The sequence below is a fragment of the Orbicella franksi genome, chromosome 2, assembly GCF_964199315.1.
Source record: "Orbicella franksi chromosome 2, jaOrbFran1.1, whole genome shotgun sequence".
NCBI classification, from domain to species: domain Eukaryota; kingdom Metazoa; phylum Cnidaria; class Anthozoa; order Scleractinia; family Merulinidae; genus Orbicella; species Orbicella franksi.
Window position 1 is genome coordinate 17,486,400 of NC_138146.1, and position 18,931 is coordinate 17,505,330.

Genomic DNA, 18,931 nt, shown 5'->3' on the forward strand with positions numbered 1-18,931 from the left:
ATGTTGTGCGCTCACGTGCTAAAATATAAGAGCTGCACTGCAAGATTTTTTTAGTGAAAAAAAAAAACCCTCCTGTTTAGACAAGCTGCTGTTGATTCAAAAACTCTTCTGCGTTAGACGTTGTTTTGGAACGGAACGCTCAACGGACCAGGTATTCGATGCCGCTATCTTGGATGATAGAGGTACTTCCTCTGCAAATTTTTCCTCGCCCCAACCCTATGGCCGCCTACTGCAAAACTGTTCACTCTCGCGCCAATAATATGCCTGCACTGCGGGCTAACTGATGTCCAATGGTATTTTAAAGAACAATTTCGTGGAGTAAAGGTAATGATAATGCACCATTGACAGGCAAGGTAACTTACAAACATAACACCAGAAGATCTAACGATCTCAATGACCTGAATAATAAACATGTTAAGCACATTTTTCCGAGTACATTCGAACCTGTATATAACGGCCACCCTCAGGACTTGAGAAACTGGCCGCTTAACTGTACAAGTGGCCGCTTAATACAGAGTCACTAAAAATACTCACTAGGCGTGGGCTAAGGATATGGTACTGTACTTCAGCACATTGCGAACATCTTGAAAGCGTTGACGATACTAAAAGGCCGATTATCAGCTTACAGTAACTTTCAGAGTAAATGTTATTTCTTTATAGTGATGATGGATCGCATTTTAAACACGCTATAATACAGCGTAAAATGGCACGTGGCTTAGTTTCCGTTCAAGGTGGCCGCTTAATACTGTTAAAAATAACAAAGAAAGACAAAACATAGGACTGCTACAGGGTGGCCGCGGCCGCTTAATAGAGGTGATCGCTTAATACAGGTAACAAATACAGCGTTTGTATGAGCGAAAAATTGGGACTTTGAAAACTGGCCGCTTAATACAGGGTGGCCCCTTAATACAGGGCCGTTATATACAGGTTGGACTGTGTAAGCAAGAAGCAATCGATAACAAAAATAACGTAAACGTGCGTTGAGAGTAAGCTTGAAAACAGCTATTTGATTTCGTGTCTTTCATCCTGCCCCCCAGTAGATCACCAGCAGCACCTCTCCAGTAGTCCGTCGAGCGTGACGTAAAAGGAAACGTGATAGAGAGAGCGTGAGAGAGCCAACCTCGTTCCCAGGGTCGGAGGTAGAGAGAGGACCCTGGTAACGAGGTTGTGAGAGAGCTTGGAGAAATGGCCTCCCGAGATACCTCTCGCGTGATGGCGAGAGCTTTCGTGTCACGCAAGACGGAACTAAGAGGAAACAGGTGCTGCTCGCTGTGTAGCGCTCAAATGCGCGGTTACTCAAAAGTGTGAAACGGGAAGACATAAAAGGTCTTTTGATTACTAATATACTCAAAATATCTAGAGCTTAGAGACCAACTGATGGCCGTTGACACAAACAGATCTGGGCTTTTATTAATTGACCTCTGCAATTTGAGCATTTTAGAAATTCCATCCACAGCAAGTTAGGATAATCTCTAACTAAGCAATAACGGATAGCAGTGGAAAAACAAAGCTTGCCATTTGCATATCCATCTATACTAATTAATTTTACTTTATTCCCTTGAAATTTAGTGTCCTCGCTTTATAATGCTATCATTAACCACTGATCTTTCCAGCTCCCTTAAAGAAAAGGGGAATTTTCCCTCATCAATTTTAGATTTCAGATTTTTAAATTTTGGTTTGGTATATGCTCCCTTTACATTCAAATTTAGACGAAAAGAGAGTCTGTCGTCTGGCAAGGGGTGAAAGACCTTAGGTATTATCGGATCAACTTTCACTTCCCTCGTAACCAATTAACGTAAACAAACAGAGAATCCGAACAATGCGGAGTTTTATCTTTATTAGGGCTTTTTAATGCAAATTGCTTTGTAAACGTTATCAGTTCCCTACAGTGCTGTTGTTTCGCGTCTTTAAAGCCATCGTATATGCTCCCGGTAAGTAATAACTGTGTTCATGCCATCTTTATAGATTTCGATTCCACGTTGGCTTGCTTGACTCGCCGAAGTCGTCGTCTAATTATGCTGTCTCTTGGCTTAGATCAAGAGAAAATGAGGTCTTAGATACTATACTTAATGGTGCATATCAGTCATATTAGGTACAGCCATTCCATACATCTTTCTTTTAACATGGTTCTGATTGCAAACAAATGCATCGATTACCAGATATAAGAAGTGACGACGGCGACACCGAGGACGACGCATGGCAAAAATTGACTTCATACTGCTGCCTTCGAATTTCGCAATTACCTATAGTTCTGTTTACTGCGCTTTAAAATCATGCTCTAGCCCAGCATATAATGACAGCTTTCAGTTCCAAAGCTAAAGACACAACGTGAACTACGACGGGTTCCTGACTACGCAGAACCTGGCCATCTGACATTGTTTTTTCGTAGGGGAAAGCTAAGAAATGTACAAAGATTTATAACGGAACGTGCATTGCCATTGTTCTAAGCTCTAAGCCTGTTTGTTGATGTTCTCGTTGGCGTCGCTTTACCCTGCTAGCATTGGTTTCTTTCTGGCAAGTCTTTTAGCATGTGTGATGTCGTTCGCTTCTCTTGCATTTCGCGTAGTCGGGTTTCTCACTTCCCCGAAAAATTCGTACACGCTAAAAGACTTGCCAGAAAGAAACCTCTGCTAGCAGGGTAGCGTCGCCTTCGTGGTTTACTTAATCTACCTTATAGTCAAGCACACGTAGATGCACGGAAAATGATTCCACCTCCCCCGTAAGCAGTTGACAGAGAGTATAATTACGTGTTGCGAACAATAATACATTGTTTAATGGTGCAGCGTAATCCCGATTCCTTGGACCCTCGATTCTTCGAACCAAAAATCGTCTCCGTCCCTTCATTCGAACACTGTAATTTTACCCCCGATTTCTCGAACTATCCGATTTTTTAAACGCACGAAAAATCCGGATTCCACTCACCATCTTTTCTTTCACTAGGAATCCGCGCTCTATTTGATCTTCGGGAGAATCAGTCTCTCCTGAATGACCTGAATGTAAACCTATTCATACCGGAGTTTTTCAGATATCAGAGTGTACGTAGAAGTAACAGATTCCTAAGATTGCTGGGTAAGATTCCAACCAACTCTGAACGAACAAATTTGCTGATAAAATATAGCTAGCTTAAATTTTGCCTAATTCGAAATAACTTCAGACAGGTGTTATCTCGATAGATACTTACCCCTCTTCAGACTGGGCTTTTGTCAGTCTGATAGATCGGGGGGTGGGGGAGGGGGAGCTTTAAGGCCCTTATCCTGTAACTTGTCTGCGTGAGCAGTAAGGACGCGCACAAGCAAGTAGCGTGAACGTCTTGAAGTCCTTAATATGCATGGGATAGGACTAGATCAAGAGATTGTGATCCTGACTAGATCAATCATGGGCCGGTGACAGAATCTAACTCTTCGAACGAGACTTTTCTTGTAGTTCCTCTTTCTAGATCAAATAACAACTTTAACGCAAAGCAACCAAGGGTCAAGTGGTGACAGATTAAGGAAGCGTATTAGCTTTTTTATCTGAAGGACTATGAAATGTTTGTGCTAATGTTTACTTCCCTAAAGTATACTCAATAAGACGCAGCAGAAAATCTTTGCGAAAAAAAATTTAACTGACAAGTTGATGGACGATTTACCCGACGGTAATATGCTACTAATCTGTGCAAAATAATTTTTTTCGACGGTTTGGAAAGGACTACACAACTTTTAGATAAAACGAACAGTCACAAAATCACATCACGCGATCGATTGACTTTGGAGTTCAAAGTACCTGTAGGGGTTTAGTCGGAATAATTAAAGTGATGCACATGATCAAACGGAAATAATAATGAAAAGAGGAGACCGGGGACTAGACGACGACAAAAAGGTCAATGAAAAAGCCCACGGATATGCTTTAACTAAAATTCAGTATTTTTGTGCAGGCTTTAAAACTCCAAGAAGGTACGTTGCAGTTTTTTTCCCTGAACATAGCCCCTTTTCATATCATAAAAGTCCTTGCAGATTACCAACTCACATCTCTATTTTTATAGGAATATTGTTTTCCCGGCCGAGGCTGAATATTTTATTTTTCCGCTGATTTTCGGATGAATCAGATCACAACACGATATTATTATCATTGTCGTGGCCGACCGAGAATCCTCGAGGACCAGGTTTTTGGAAATTCAATAATTCTGTATTGGAGGACAAGGAATACACATCCAAAATTCTAGAATTATATATATCCTCAGCTTCGCGAAAAATATCGTTATGTAAATGACCAACAGCTGTTTTGGGAACTGATTAAAATGGAAATAAGAAGCACAACCATTTCGTTCTCTAAAGGAAAAGCACAGGCGATTCGTAAGCATGAAGTGGAGATCAAACAACAATTCGATGAGCTGGATAAAATCTGAATCTGCAATAGCCAGAACCTTGATAACATTGACGAAATTCTTAAACAATATGATGACCTCAAAAAGGAACTCCGACATCAATATGATAATAAAGGCAAAGCTGCAATCATCAGGTCTAAGTGCCGCTGGGTAGAAGAGGGAGAAAAGCTACAAAATTTTTTTAAAATGTTAGAAAAAAGGAACTTTAATAGAAAAACCATAAACAAAATTAAATTGGAAAATGATGAAACAACTACTGATGAAACACAAATTCTGTCAATGATCCAAATATATTATAGTAATTTGTACAATTCTCAAACAACAGATGCACAGGTCAGCTTTGAAATATTTACCGAAAGCATGGAAATTCCTAAATTAGACGATGCATAAAGAGATGCTTTAGACTGTCCCTTGACTTACGAAGAATGTCAACAATCATTGGAGACATTTAAAAACGGAAAATCACCAGGCGAATACGGTTTTACCGTACCATTTTATAAGCATTTCTTTGATCTTGTAGGAGCAGATCTATTAGCAAGTCTGAATGGAGCATATGAGCATGGGAGGTTATCGGTCTCTCGGCGTAGGGGCATAATTACACTTTTACCGAAAGACGACGCTGGATTAATTCTTTTACAGAATTGGCGACCCATCACTTTACTTAACGTGGATTATAAAATTGTATCATAAGCCTTCGCAAGGCGAATTGAGCCAATGCTCTCAAAACTCGTACATCCGGACCAAACGGGCTTCATAAAAGGAAGATATATTGGAGAAAATGTAAGATTGATAAGTGATATTATGGAGCAAACTCAGGTGAACAACACTCCAGATATATTAATATCAGTTGATTTTAAGAAAGCTTTTGACTTCCTGGAACAGTCTTGCATTCAAAGTGCTCTCAAAAAATAAATTTTGGTGACTGCTTAAGAAAATGGATCGAGATCTTCCTCATGGACATAGAAAGCCCAGCTTTGAACAACGGTTTTGCAACGGACTGGTTTAAGCCCTCTAGAGGAGTTACACAAGGATGCCCACTCTCGCCTTATCTGTTTATCCTGACAGCAGAAATACTATCAAACAAAATAACACAAAACTCAATCATAAAAGGAATCAGAATTTTTGACTCAAAGATCAAACATGAAGCCATTTGCAGACGATACCAACTTATTCTGTGCTGAAGTGGCTTCTGTTGAACAAGCCCTGGAAACTATGAGCGCTTTTGGGAATTTCTCTGGATTAGTGCTTAACGTAGAGAAAACAAAAACATTCTGGAATAATAATAATAAAAGAATAATAGAATAATAGAACCAAACCTCTAGGGGTGAAATGGATGAATACTCCCACAAAATTATTAGGAATCTATGTTTCCTATGACGAAAAAGGTAATAACCAGATGAACTTTAATTTGAAATTACAAAAACGGCAGACAAATGTAGACATTTGGAAATCGAGAGGATTAACACTCTATAGAATAGCACTAATAATTAAATCGATCTCTGGGGTTGTCTAACTTAATATACTCAATTTCAAATGTTAAGGTCCCTACGGAAATAGAGCCAATGGTAAAAGATAAAATGTTTCGTTTCCTTTGGAAAAATAAGAAGGACAAAATAAAACGGATTAGTATGTACCAAGACCTTTCCACGGGATGCTTACGGATGGTTGACATCGAACTTACGATAAAATCGCTCAGACTTACATGAATGAAAAGACTTCTCTTTAGAGGTAACTGCACTTGTAAAGTAGTACCGGACTATTTTTTTTAACAAACACGGAGGCATCAATTTCCTGCTTCGATGTAACTACGATGCCAAATATTCAGTAAGGCACATTCCAACATTCTATAGAGATGAAAACGGTCAATACTTAACTAATTTCAAGCTAAATATCATTGTAACACAAACTTTCTCCAGTTCTATCAAATCTTGAGTGCAATTTCTCCGCGCTTGAAGAACAGAACGCGAGTCCTAGGGCTAAATTCGATCTTCAATTACAGAGAAAACTGGAAATCTTTTTTACTGAACGAAACTAGTCAAATCAATTTTGAAACGTATAGGGCAAGAGACTATTATCGCCTGCCTCTCATTAAGAAACACCAATCACCTCATACTGGCCTGGAAAGATGGAAAAGAGATATTTCAATAGACACAGAGAATTGGACAGATGTTTTTAAAATGGTTTCAAAAACATGCAAAGAAAACACGTTGAAAGAATTTCAATTCAAATTTATTCATAGGTTTGTCATTACAAAGAAAGAACTCTTCAGATAAGGAATGAATACAGACAGTGACTGCATCTACTGTGGTGAGCCAGACTCCATAAATCAAACCTTTATCGACTGCGAATGTACAAAAACCTTTACATGTAAAGTCATTTATTAGTCTAATACTCAGAATGGTTCCAACTTTCAGCAAGATACAAAAGAAACGCTTTTCGTTACCTTTAAGCACCCAACATACCTAGAGCTAGTGAGATAATTCAATTACATCCTCCTTTTCATGAAATTCTCTGTGTATGTAAGTAAACTAAACAACAGTTCACTCGTACTAACCGAATTTATTACTAGAATCAACTATAAATACAAAGTTGAAAGTGTGTAAATTAACACTCTTAGATTATAGCGCACGGCATTTCTATTTTCGAATGTATTGTTTCTGGATGGTGTTTGGAGCCAGCCTGCAGGCATTCAAACCTGATATTCTTCTAAAAAAAGGGGGTATACTAAGTTGAAAAATTGAAAACCACGAAAATTTACGCTTTTGCCGGGAAAGTTGTGCGACTGAACTTTTATCGCGAATCTTTCCGACTTTAAACTTAAAATGCAATTCAGTTCCTTGTTGAAGCTTTTGAGCTTGCCACCTTTGAAGAAAATCTTAAAAGCTCTCTAGTGTCTTATCTCTACACAGGCAGGATTTCGATCTTAAAACATTCTTTTCCTTCAAAGAAAGTAATATGATTGTTTTATTTTCGTATAAGCAGCGCCGCTCTAAAACCGGTTGCAAATTTGAAAAATTTGTCTGACAACGTGAAGTTATGGGAACCTCTTTTTGAGTATAAATGATAGTCGTTGAAGGAAATAGTTAACCATTTCTCTGAGAATGTCTCACCTTATGTTAGCAAGAACTGACGAAGACCAAGTTGAGTGGCCTTGTTCTCTAATAATTAGTAACACTACTAAGCTAAGCCATTGGTCATCAGCAGCTATGTTGAGGGCTTCGATTTTTTGAATTTTTAATTGTCGCTGCGTTAATGTAAAACCTGTCTACTGAACAAATCACACTGAATTACAGGAGGAGTCGATCAGTCTATCGAGGCAGAATGCCTGACCTACTTCAACATACTCAAAAATGATATAATATATTGGCTGTGTATATTATACTCAGAAATCAAAAGAATCATTAAAAGAGAACGGTGGCTATAGATGTAGCCTTTGTTTTGCATTCAATTATAGGTTTAAAAGTCCATATGTCAATATGTCAGGTAATGTGGCATCACGTGAATATGATCTATACATTTACTGATCCTGGGCAAGAGCCAATTAGAAAGGAAATTGTGTCTCAATTTTATTTTGATAATTCTCATTGCAGATCCAAACACGGCTTGCTTTAGTCTCACACACAGCCTCACCACTGGCTAGTTTAATCCAGAAGTGACACACTGAGAACAGCTGTATTGGAAAAGAATCGAAGATGTCAACTGGTATGGTTAAAGTTAAATTAATTCCACTGTGAAGAATAGCGTTATTCGAAGGTGAGTGTCCTTTGAACTGGGTTCGCCAAAGCGTTCAGTCATCGCCAGTGTTAACGTAACTGAAGGTAGCTTTAGGACTGTTTTAAATAGGGGAAGAATGAGTTGGGAGTTGTTTTTGATACAAATATCAACTGCTAACGTCACATCTAAATACTACTATGACTTCGTTATCACGGAATCCCTGAGAAAGACATAACGATGAAAATTTGTTTTTTTTCAAAAATTACAGCTAGCTGCAGGCGTCGGCTACTCAATATGAATCGAGGCATATTATCTATTTGTAACCAATATCTATTTCATAATACCATTTCTCGGTTTGTGTTCACGGCTCTCAGCTGCTCTCACGTTAAAACATTGCGAGTGAATATGTATTAATGATCGTAGGCATCATCACAAGCCCACCAAAAATGAATCAGTTCGCAACTTAGTGGAAGCCTTCTTTTTGCCTTTTAGACAGTCTCAAGATCTCCCTCGATCAGATTTTTGATAAGCTCATTTTCGAAGCCCTTTTTGCACAATAAGGCAAATACAAAGTGAAAGAAGTAAAATAAATAAACGCTCTCGGCTATGGCCATTTGAATTAAACAAAATATTACACTCAAAGACAGATATAAATGATCAATCGTCCGTCTGGTTAAATTCGATGTTGATGAAATTCAAAAGTGTGCGATTGATTCTCCACATCTCTTGTTCAAAAATCGATGGAAAATAAATTTGGAGATGGTTGAATGGATCGCATGCAAATACATTACCACAGTTACAAATTGTTAATTTTTAGTTGTTTGTATATGACAATAGAAGTAACTGACCTTCTTTGCGTGGTTCAAAAGAAGTACGAAGACATTTCGCGAAATGTGAATTGCAAGTTTGAAAAGTTAACTTACAAGATCAGTCTAGTTTCTTACACGAGGTCCACACGGTTTGATTGAACGCGCCATAAATCAGTGCCTTTCTTTGCCTCTTCAAAACCTAATTGGAGCTGTTGTTGCCATATTGCGAAAATATTAGTAGACTTTCTTTTTTGGCAAGTTGATGGATGGCCGGAGATGCTGGCGAGGACCATAAATTTGCAAGAATATTTCCCAATATGGACCAAACAAGATAAAATCTTATTATGGTTCTTTTGAAATTCTGCTGTACCTGTGATCCGTTCCCAAATATGATAGGAAATTTGCAATGTTTTGAGCTTATTGTTACTGCGGTCTGTGCCAGTTTGCGTTTGTTGGAGAGTCACGTTCGAGGACTGTTTTGTATCATCAAACTGAACTCATCTGGACGCTGTGAAAAGTGTGGATGAGTATTTTATAAACGCGATTGTTCTGTAGAAAAGGAGGATTAAAGACAGAGTGAAATATATAAACTTATCATTTCATGGCCTTTGAAGCAGACGTGCTTCAAAATTGGTCATTTGGCCCAGCCATTTGTTATTACGAAATTAAAGGGATTGATTAATATAGTTTCGTTTTATGTTTTTACTACGAATTCACTAGAGAATTATCGGCGGAAACTCTCTTTGTATGCTGAGGCAATGGAATAATTGAACTACGCTACCTATACACTACGTTGCCCCAAAGATGCTTACTGTAAAATCAAATTCGCGTGTTTTAAACGTTCCCATACAAAATTAATTGTTTATGTAACCCCTCCTCACTTTGAATCCCGCAGGATCCTAGTCATCCTAGATGCCAGCTCTTGCAAGCATGAAAAACACAAATGGTAACAACGTTCTTATTAGTTATAGCTCTTTCATTACGAAGTCTGCAATTAGGTATAAACTCTTTGTGGTGCTTTGTTTGTAATTTGGCAGCATACGTAAAGGAAATCCTATGTTAATGATATATTCTATCATCTGTACCTGTCTGCTTAATTATGTATTGATATTAATGCATAAGTAGGACTAACATTTCAGGACAAAATGCAAGCGCTTTGTATTCTTAGTAGCTTTTCAATTAAAAGCCAGACTACGACTGATTTTCTCTATCGTTTTAGTGATTCTGCTATTCTTGACATGAGCAGCATGCGCAAAGCGCTTTAAAGTTTCTTTTCTCAAATTAACCAGCCAGGATGAGCATGAGTAAGGAAACTTTTTGAAAATTGCACAACAATGGCAAACGTTTTTCGAACAGAGTTGATTCGAGTACACTGGTACTGATCAATTTTACGAAAAGAAGCGAATGCAAACTAGGACGTTTCGAAGTCATCTTGACTCCGCCATTATCAAGTAGAGAAAAGATAATAACGGTCGAGATGTTAATTTATAGTGTGAAAGGTGTAAGAATATATTAAAGTGTAACACCGCTTAATCCTGGTAAAAGTTCTTAGGTGTTAACAGTTAAATATGTGGAATAGAATTAAATGAACACTTTTGCACGAATTGAGTCCACCTGCAGTTTACTTTCGCTTCTATTTGTAATCAATTGTATTTCCAAATGTTTGATAAATTTTCCTCTTCTCTTAGGAACAAGTGTTACACAGGGACCAAACTCCACCCTTTCGAACTCCTTCAATCTAACGGAGATGAAGATTGGCATGACATCAGCATATGCAGTGATTTTCATCATTGCACTGTTTGGCAACTCCTTTGGTTTGTTCCTAGTGTTTAAGAGGTCTTCGTCCAGCAGAGTCACAAACTTATTTATCGCCAATATGGCCGTTGCAGACCTGCTATTGACATTGACGCTGATGCCCTATCAGGTTGTCTTTTTTTACCGCGGAGCTGTTTGGCCGGGAGGAGCAATGGGTACTGTCACGTGCAAAGCTTTGTTATACGTTATGCCCGTTTCTATAGCAGCGACGGTTCTAACGATGTTGATTATTTCGATTGACAGATTTTACGCGGTATTCTATCCCCTAAGAGGCAAGCTATTTCGAAAGCCAAGATTCCTGTCCGCAATCATTTGGATTCTATCACTAGTGTTGATGATTCCCTATGCTTTCTACTCTGAGGTTGACTTTGACAAAAGGCATAACGCATACCTTTGTTTGCATTTTTCGTCCGGGGCAGATCCCTATGTAGTCAGGATCTTCCATATTTGTCTCTTCGTCCTGCTGTACGCACTCCCCCTATTCATCATGGCAGTCCTTTACGTGCTAATTTGTCGCAAATTGTGGCTTCGTAAAATCCCAGGAAATTTATCAAGTAGCAATCGAGCCGTTATGGAAATGTCTAAGCGCAAAGTTGTGCGACTGCTGGCCATTATTGTCGTGGTGTTTGCGCTGTGCTGGTTTCCAACATACGTCAATCACTACTTGTGGTTCGTGCGACCAACACAGGGACAACAATTACCACTTGGAGTTCAGTTCGTTTTCCTATGGTTAGCACATGCAAACAGTGCCATAAATCCGTGTCTCTATATCTTGCTAAATGATAGTTTTCGAAGGGAGCTGATATCTACCCTTGCCTGTTGTGTTCGTTTTGGATGTTTCAATTGCCAACCGGCTTGCCGAAATATGTTCTGCCTTGGGCAATTTAAACGGAAACAAAGTGCACGAGACAAGAAGCTCTTCATGCTAACGGAGCGCAGCCACCGTCAATCATTAGAAGAAAGCTGAAAAAAGACGGACGCGACGTCTCGTTGTGGACTTGTCAGACGTTTAGATGTAAAGATTATTGTGGGATAACACGACCCTTACGATAGCAACATAGAGCATTATGCCAGCACAATCCTTCAGTACACGTCGTAGAATTGCCGCTACAATCGATGAGCAAAAAGACTTTATTTGAAGACAATAATTGAAACTATCCTAAAAAAAGTACACAATCCCCTAACATCCTAATCAATGTAGGTTCCGATATAATATACCCCGCTCAATTTATTTTAGTAAAGGAAATTCAATAGGAAGAATGGGTAATAGGAGGAACGGGCAATGGAAGTAAATGACAATCTAATAGGGCGGCAAATGGTTCTTCAAAAACGGTGGGTCTTGCAAATTTAAAATTTTTGTTGAATTTCACGGATTGGTCCCGCAGTCTCGGTTTTTGACGTTACAAATGACATCTGAATTAGAACGCCTTACCGTCTGAACGTCTCATAGCCTACGAACTCAGACGGATATTAAATAGATCTGCGTTCGAAGGCTAAACGTCTCGTGGTTGCATTTAAAGTACTTTGAAACCTCGGTCTCGCAGTTAAAAAAGTCCAAATGTCTAGGGCTCGCAAAGAAAACGCCATTCTTACCTTCTCAGCGTTAAGTCTCGTATTTACTATTCACATCCCCTTACAATCAATGCTGCATATTGAATCTATGGTTGAAGAAATCAAGTGAAGAAAGTCTCTTTCAACATGGCGGAATTCTCGAAAATCCACCTAACACGAATTTGGTTATACCTCTGGGTCTATTGTTCAACCCTCCCCCTTCCGGGGGAGGGGGAAGGGGCAGTTTAGGGGTCATTGTTCTCTTTTCCCTTCCAAAATGTGCATGGGTATTCGCTTGTTTCCGCAGTTTTCCCTGACTTGTTCCCTGCTTTACTACTTTGCTCACCCTTTGCCTTTTTTGCACAGTTCTCTAGTTGAAATTGACCATGCTCCCTTGTTCCTATAAACCCCCGGAAAACCCTCTTCAAGTAGCCAATCAAATTCGTTCCTGTTCGTCCAAAATTTGACCCTACCGGGGGCTGTTGTAACGGAATTGAATCAAACCTGTTTTTTCGTGCAACCAGATAAGAAGAGACTGTATTACAAATTAAATGCTCTTTTTCTTAGGCCATCGTAGCTTAACACGCAGACTTGTAACACGCAGACTGCGGTGATAAACATGACAATAAAACGCTTTGTTGGCAAACAAAACTTAATTGTTAGACTGTATTACAACCTCGTTCCCAGGCTTTCTCTTTTTCTCATGAGCCCGAATAAACTCTGCTTAATCGCAACTGAAATTTACGGACTATTTTGGAAAGGGCGGGTAATCCCCATTGTCGTGAAAAATAGTATTGTTGTTCAGCGTGACAGGCTACAATTCACCAAGATTACAGTTCACTAATATTCACGTGAATTCAGTTCTCCTGTCAAAGTGGTATAATTCGTCACCTCAAATAACATACCGCTCAACGTTTCTTCTAAACTATGATGTAGCCATCGGTTTGCCTCCAAGATTTTCAATTTAATTTATACACCGTGCACTTGTATCACGAGCCATTTTCTTTTGTCTTGGACACACATATATAACGGGGGTTCTGGGAAAACTATTATTTTCTAGAATCTCGGCTCTTCGAGTAGTGAAAATAAAATTTTGATTCCACTACTCTAAGAGCCAAGATTCTAGAAAATAAAGGGTGTCACAAGAGGCCCCGGTATCTGTACATGTGAGGGTTTGGAATCCCGTAACTGAAGCTTTTAGGAATGTAACCGGAACCCGCGGGGGCCTGTGTCCCAGAATTATTTTCTATTTGAAAAGATATGTTGCCTTGGTATAAACAGCATAATGGCTGCTTCAAGATTCTCATCTGACGTGCTGGAATTGTTCTATGGATCAATTCCGGAAAAGAAAACGAAAGACAAAAGAGGCCTCTCGAGCCTGTAAGGGTTAAGAGTGGCATGGATTTTGAATTGCTTAGAAATAATTTTAATGAATGGCTTCGTGTATGGAAAATGACTGTTCCAGAAGGTTGTCTATTCTTGGTTTTCACCCACGTGACCTCCGCCTTGACGACGGTTGCTATCCGCCATGTTGGTGCCCAAACAAACGCGCTCAATAGAGAGATCACAGTGAGAAAGTGAAGCTTGAAATGGTTCTTTGCGTTGCTTTTGGATGTGGTAGTAGAAGTGACCGAGATAAACGGATTGGATTTTATCGAATACCTTCAGTGGTAACCAACAAAGGAGAATTTGAAGAAGAACTGACTACAGAGCAGAGAGAAAAATGGATAAAAGCGATCAGTCGCGGAGACACAGAATCGAAAGACGTGCTTAACAGCGAACGGGTATGTGGCAAGCATTTTGTGTCTGGGAAACCAGCTCCATACTGGCATAAGCATGACGTGGATTGGGTGCCCACATTGCAACTTGGCAAGAATGATTATCGCCCTAAATTAGACCATGATGCGAACGCAGAGAGAGCTGAAAGGGCAAAGAAGCGACACCAACTTGCGATCGAACAACAAGAACGCGAAGCGGCAGAGAAACGTCGAAAGCTTGTGGAAAGCAGCCTTCCCGTTGCTCAGATCGACTTTAGTCAGCCAAGTACTTCGATAGAAGAAGAGGAAAATCGAAACGAAGAGAATGAGGAGGCCTTTTCTTCTGATTTGGCGGCCATAGCAGTTAGCGAAGGTGAAGAAATCGAACCGGAAACTGTTAAGGACGCCGAGTGCCAAACCATCGAGTTTGACTACATGTTTCAGTCAAGCAGATATCAAGCCCCAAATAAGGATTTCTTTGACACTGACGATAAAGTTCGCTTTTACACTGGGCTACCATCTATGGAAGTACTAATGGTTGTTTTCCAGCACGTCTCCTCACATGTTACACGACAAACACAGTCGCTCAACAGATTTCAAGAGTTTATCATTGTACTTATGAAACTAAGACTAAATGCACCGTTGCAGGATCTTGCATACCGGTTTGTTGTTTCAGTGTCAACAATTTTCAGAATATTTTCCCATTGGATTGTTGCGATGGACACAAGGTTATTTCGCTTTGTGTACTGGCCAGACAGGGACCAACTGTGGAGAACAATGCCGCAGTGCTTCCAGTATGCATTCGGAAAGAAAACAACTGTTGTGATCGACTGCTTTGAAGTATTTATCGAGAGGCTTTCAAATTTGCTAGCCAGGTCACAGACCTTTTCAAGTTACAAACACCACAATACAATCAAAATTCTGGTAGGGATAACACCACAAGGAACTATTTCATATGTGTCTGAAGCCTGGGGAGGTCGTGTCTCAGATAAATTCATAACTGAGAACTGTGGATTCCTGGACAAACTGATTCCAGGAGACATGGTGATGGCAGACCGGGGATGCATCATCACTGAGAGTGTTGGACTGAAAAATGCTAAACTGGTTATACCAGCTTTCACGAAGGGTAAATCTCAGCTTGACCCAGTGGACGTGGAGGAGACAAGAGGCATTGCAAATGTTAGAATTCATGTTGAACGTGTCATTGGACTGCTTCGACGGAAGTTTACAATACTGGAAGGTACCTTACCAACTGACTTCCTGATATGTAATCATGAAAACTCTGACAGGCATACTGCATTGGTGGATTATATGATAAGAGTTTGTGCAGCTCTAGTTAATTTTTGTCCTCCAATTGTGCCATTTGATTAGATCAACTTCACATTTAGATACCTTAAGTCTTTAATTAAACTACCTGGGTGTTTTTAATTTATTTCAGGGATACAATAGGGTATGATATTAGGACTTAGGTCCTGATATGAGTTAAAGCTGCAAAGTTTTGCTTCCAAATTTGCTTGATCAAAAAGCTTCCTAGATACCTAATTACATGAAATTTTCGCAACACCTTATTTTTTTAAAATCCCAAATTTTAAGTGACGCAAAAAATAAGTGTCGTGAACATGACTATCAAGAAAGAATAAGTTTATTACCACTGAGTGTATTAAAAGCAGTTTGCAAGTACAAAAGAAAGTAAATATTGGAGTTAACTTTGAAGATGTGAAACCAATAAATTCATGCAACTGGGCTGTTGGAAATGTGTAACTTTTTAAAGTCCTTTTATAATTCAAGGACTTCTTGCATAACATTGCCCAGAGAATAAATCTTCTCACTCAAAAATGTGAAATTAATGTGACTCAAAATGCAAAATTTTCGCAAATTTGCAAAATTTAAATGTCGTGAAAAATTATTTTCGAACCTCAAAATCACAAAATAAAGGTGTTGCAAAAGTTTCATGTAACAAGGCATGTATTTTTTTTGTGTAAGGGGAGGGGTGGCTTAATAAATTTCTTCCTCTCAAGAGGGGTTGCTTAATAGAGGATTTACAGTAGATACAGTATGTGGTATGATTTTGTAAAGGAAACATGAAAGCTTGTTTATATCATCCCTCTGGCCACTGGATATTCTCAGTTTACAACAGGGCTCACTTCCCCTGTAAAATTAGGTAATGACCTCTGCCCTTTGAAAAGTCCTTTCTCCTTTTAGGATTAGGTATAACATTTTCTTTGAATTTGGCTTTTTTAAACAAACAAAAAACAACAAAACAAGGGAAACTTATGATAAAAGCTTTGATTGATATCCTAAGGTACTTTTTGTCGGGTGAGGCACTCTGTTACATGTACTTGCTTGGATACTGCGATGCATAAAAAGTAACAAAAAGCTAAGGTAGTTTGTTACAAACAGATTTTGATCTACACCGTCAAGTGCAAGAAAAAAATCGAATATTTCACAAACAAGGTAAACAAGTGGCATAACTTTATTGAATTAAATAACATAACTTCAATTTCTAATTTTCCTAGTTCTTTCGAAAACTGTGAAAAAAATATTTGTAAAAATAAATGTTCTATATATTTTATTATTTCTGTAGGAAAAAGATACAAAATGATATTATTTGAACATGTTGTTTAACACAATAGATTATTACATCTGTAATGGTATGGCTGTGTGTTCTTCCACAAAAGAAACACAGGTGTCCCATACTTACTGTCATGCAGTGCATGTATTTTCACAGCTGCAGCTACATAAGGGTCTGTATGCTACATCCTAGGGAGGTGGGAATGTGTGTTTCCAGAAAATATCTATACCCATCCCATGGAAGGTCATTGGAAATTTCGAGGAAGGTGGGGAGGGGTGGGGGGGAGAGGGGGTTCAAACGAAAACCCTTCCATGCAGGAGTTATGGATATTTTCTGGAACCACACAAATAGCTGCCTGATATCCTATGTGAAGGCTTTGTCTGAATTCCTTTAAATCAAAGCCACAGATTCAAAATTGAAATATCTGAAAATTATATTATACAAAATTACAGATGATTTTCCATGTTCCTTTTAATGTCGTAAAATAAACATGTTTTTAAAATGAAGGAAACAAGCTGATTCTGCCATTTCTTAGACATGTGGCCAAATGAGGTCTCATACCTTGTGCATCGAAATTTATAAATGTGGGGTCTACTCCAAAGACCAAGCAGGTAGCAAACGCAACTGCAAAAACCCCACAGTCACTGCCATTTGTTTGTTGCTGCACTGGCTTCGGGTCAAGAGCAATCAAACGTCCCCCTAATAAATCGTTTGTTTGTTCCTCTACTTCAATTACGACTGAGTCATGATAGAGGCTTCCTTCCCCAGTATTTTGATGTGATGTCTCGATTTTCTGTTCCAGCGCGCTTTTGAGTTTTTTTGCCGATGAAACGTCTATGTCCCTTACCTTTGCATATGGTACTTCGTTGACATATGTTGGTAAAATCCATGTGCATTTCGCTTGAGTACAGGCGAGCTTTCCTTGAATCCGTGTCACAGCTTCGATGTAAAACATCACGCTCACTACATGGGAACAGGATTCAGCCAGTCCTGCCTTGCAGCCTAAGCAATGCGCAGAGATAATTGTGCCGTCCTTTTCTACAATGATCCAAATGTTCACGAGAGGATCGTTCATTCGCTGCGAATGTCTCACCTTGGCCACAACAACAATCTTGCCCGCGATTTCTTTCCCTTGAACTGACGCGACGAAACCAGAGACCATCTGGTTGTACGCCTCCAAACTTTTGAAGGCCTTAAACTGCTTGTTTGTGTAATAGCTTGTCTCCAAAACTAAATAGGAAAGCAAGTCCGAGACTTCTATAGGAGGCAAACATTCGGAGCTGAACTGCTCGCTCGGTATGGCAGCTGGATCTACGCCAACCACAGAAATTTTCTTCAAATAACGCTCTCGGACGTGGCTTTCGAGGTTTTTTACGTAGGATGAAAGCACTGGTATCTCCTCTTGTGATTTTGGGTCGCTTTCTTGGGAAATATCCATTGGAAAGATGAATTATTTGAAGACTTTGAACGCGAGCGCTTAGAAATGGCATAGATTTCCATATAATTTCACACCTCGCATGGGCACCAACATGGCGGAAACCTAATTTGCATAAGCTTATGACGTCAGCTGAAAACCAAGAATACAAAGCCGATGTTCTGAAATTTGCGGCAGATTTACTGATTTGATTTAAAATGAAATCACCAGCTTGGCGAGTGTCAAACACAATTTGGGCTTATTGTTAAGTTTTCAATCATCAGAAACAATGAAACACAATACATGGAACATTATGTCAAACAGAGGATCCTGTAATTAACAACATGCAGAAACAATAAAGCGATGACAAACGACGCCTTCAACCGCTTCATTGATCAAGTGAAAGGTGAAAGAGACGCATGGTCGCAAAGAGGTTCAGGCTGGGCGATAGGAGGTATTTTGGCTGCATTTGTTAATGTTGCTTGATACGAATCATTTCGTAAAGGAAGCTATTTTACTCTCCCAAAAAAGTTGCAAAATAAGAAAGCAAGACATGTAATTAACATCCAAAACAGAGACAAGCAGTGTCTGAGATGGGCGATTCGTGCTGCTCTTTTCCTAGCAGAAAAAGGAAGAAAAGGTGGAAAGGACTAGAGCTAGCAGTTACCCAATAGAAGATGGTCTTAATTTCACAGGCATCGACAAATTGATAAACTCGAGAAGAAAAATCCAAATCTTGCAATCAATGTGTTTGGCTGGGTAAAATGACCATGTTACTCTTCACAAAATCTGCAAAAAAGACGACACTATTCCACGAATAAACTTGATGCTTATCCAGAGAGGTGAAAATAAGCACTACAGCTATGTGAAAAGGCTTACCGCTCCCTTGTATGATCAAAACAAGCATAATGAGAGTAAACATTTCTGTGAACATTG

The 18,931-nt window shown here is 39.2% G+C and overlaps 3 protein-coding genes across 4 annotated transcripts; 2 read left to right on the plus strand and 1 right to left on the minus strand.

Annotated features, from left to right (window-relative positions):
- The first annotated feature begins 6,866 nt into the window (after nucleotides 1-6,866).
- Nucleotides 6,867-12,098, plus strand: LOC145478347 (G-protein coupled receptor 83-like). 2 transcript variants are annotated; one of them, XM_081456347.1, is made up of 3 exons: nucleotides 6,867-8,116; nucleotides 9,782-9,832; nucleotides 10,575-12,098. In XM_081456347.1, exons 2-3 carry the CDS (start codon nucleotides 9,799-9,801, stop codon nucleotides 11,666-11,668), a joined length of 1,128 nt encoding a protein of 375 aa, XP_081312473.1. In that variant the 5' UTR covers nucleotides 6,867-8,116; nucleotides 9,782-9,798; the 3' UTR covers nucleotides 11,669-12,098. The 2 variants fall into 2 exon arrangements, with proteins under 2 accessions (XP_081312473.1, XP_081312472.1); XM_081456346.1 differs by having other exon boundaries at nucleotides 9,782-12,098.
- Nucleotides 12,099-13,391: 1,293 nt separating this feature from the next.
- On the plus strand, nucleotides 13,392-16,460 carry LOC145478343 (uncharacterized). The gene has a single exon (XM_081456332.1). It carries the CDS (start codon nucleotides 13,842-13,844, stop codon nucleotides 15,378-15,380), a length of 1,539 nt encoding a protein of 512 aa, XP_081312458.1. The 5' UTR covers nucleotides 13,392-13,841; the 3' UTR covers nucleotides 15,381-16,460.
- A 128-nt stretch (nucleotides 16,461-16,588) lies between these two features.
- On the minus strand, nucleotides 16,589-18,160 carry LOC145478358 (uncharacterized). Its single transcript, XM_081456363.1, has one exon. The coding sequence runs from the start codon at nucleotides 18,017-18,019 to the stop codon at nucleotides 17,078-17,080; it is 942 nt and encodes a 313-aa protein (XP_081312489.1). The 5' UTR covers nucleotides 18,020-18,160; the 3' UTR covers nucleotides 16,589-17,077.
- Nucleotides 18,161-18,931: the final 771 nt, after the last annotated feature.

Bases quoted from the DNA above. Each gene is read 5' to 3' on its own strand.
- LOC145478347 (XM_081456346.1), top strand. From the start codon at position 10,472: ATGAACACTTTTGCACGAATTGAGTCCACCTGCAGTTTACTTTCGCTT.
- LOC145478343 (XM_081456332.1), top strand. From the start codon at position 13,842: ATGGTTCTTTGCGTTGCTTTTGGATGTGGTAGTAGAAGTGACCGAGAT.
- LOC145478358 (XM_081456363.1), bottom strand. From the start codon at position 18,019: ATGGATATTTCCCAAGAAAGCGACCCAAAATCACAAGAGGAGATACCA.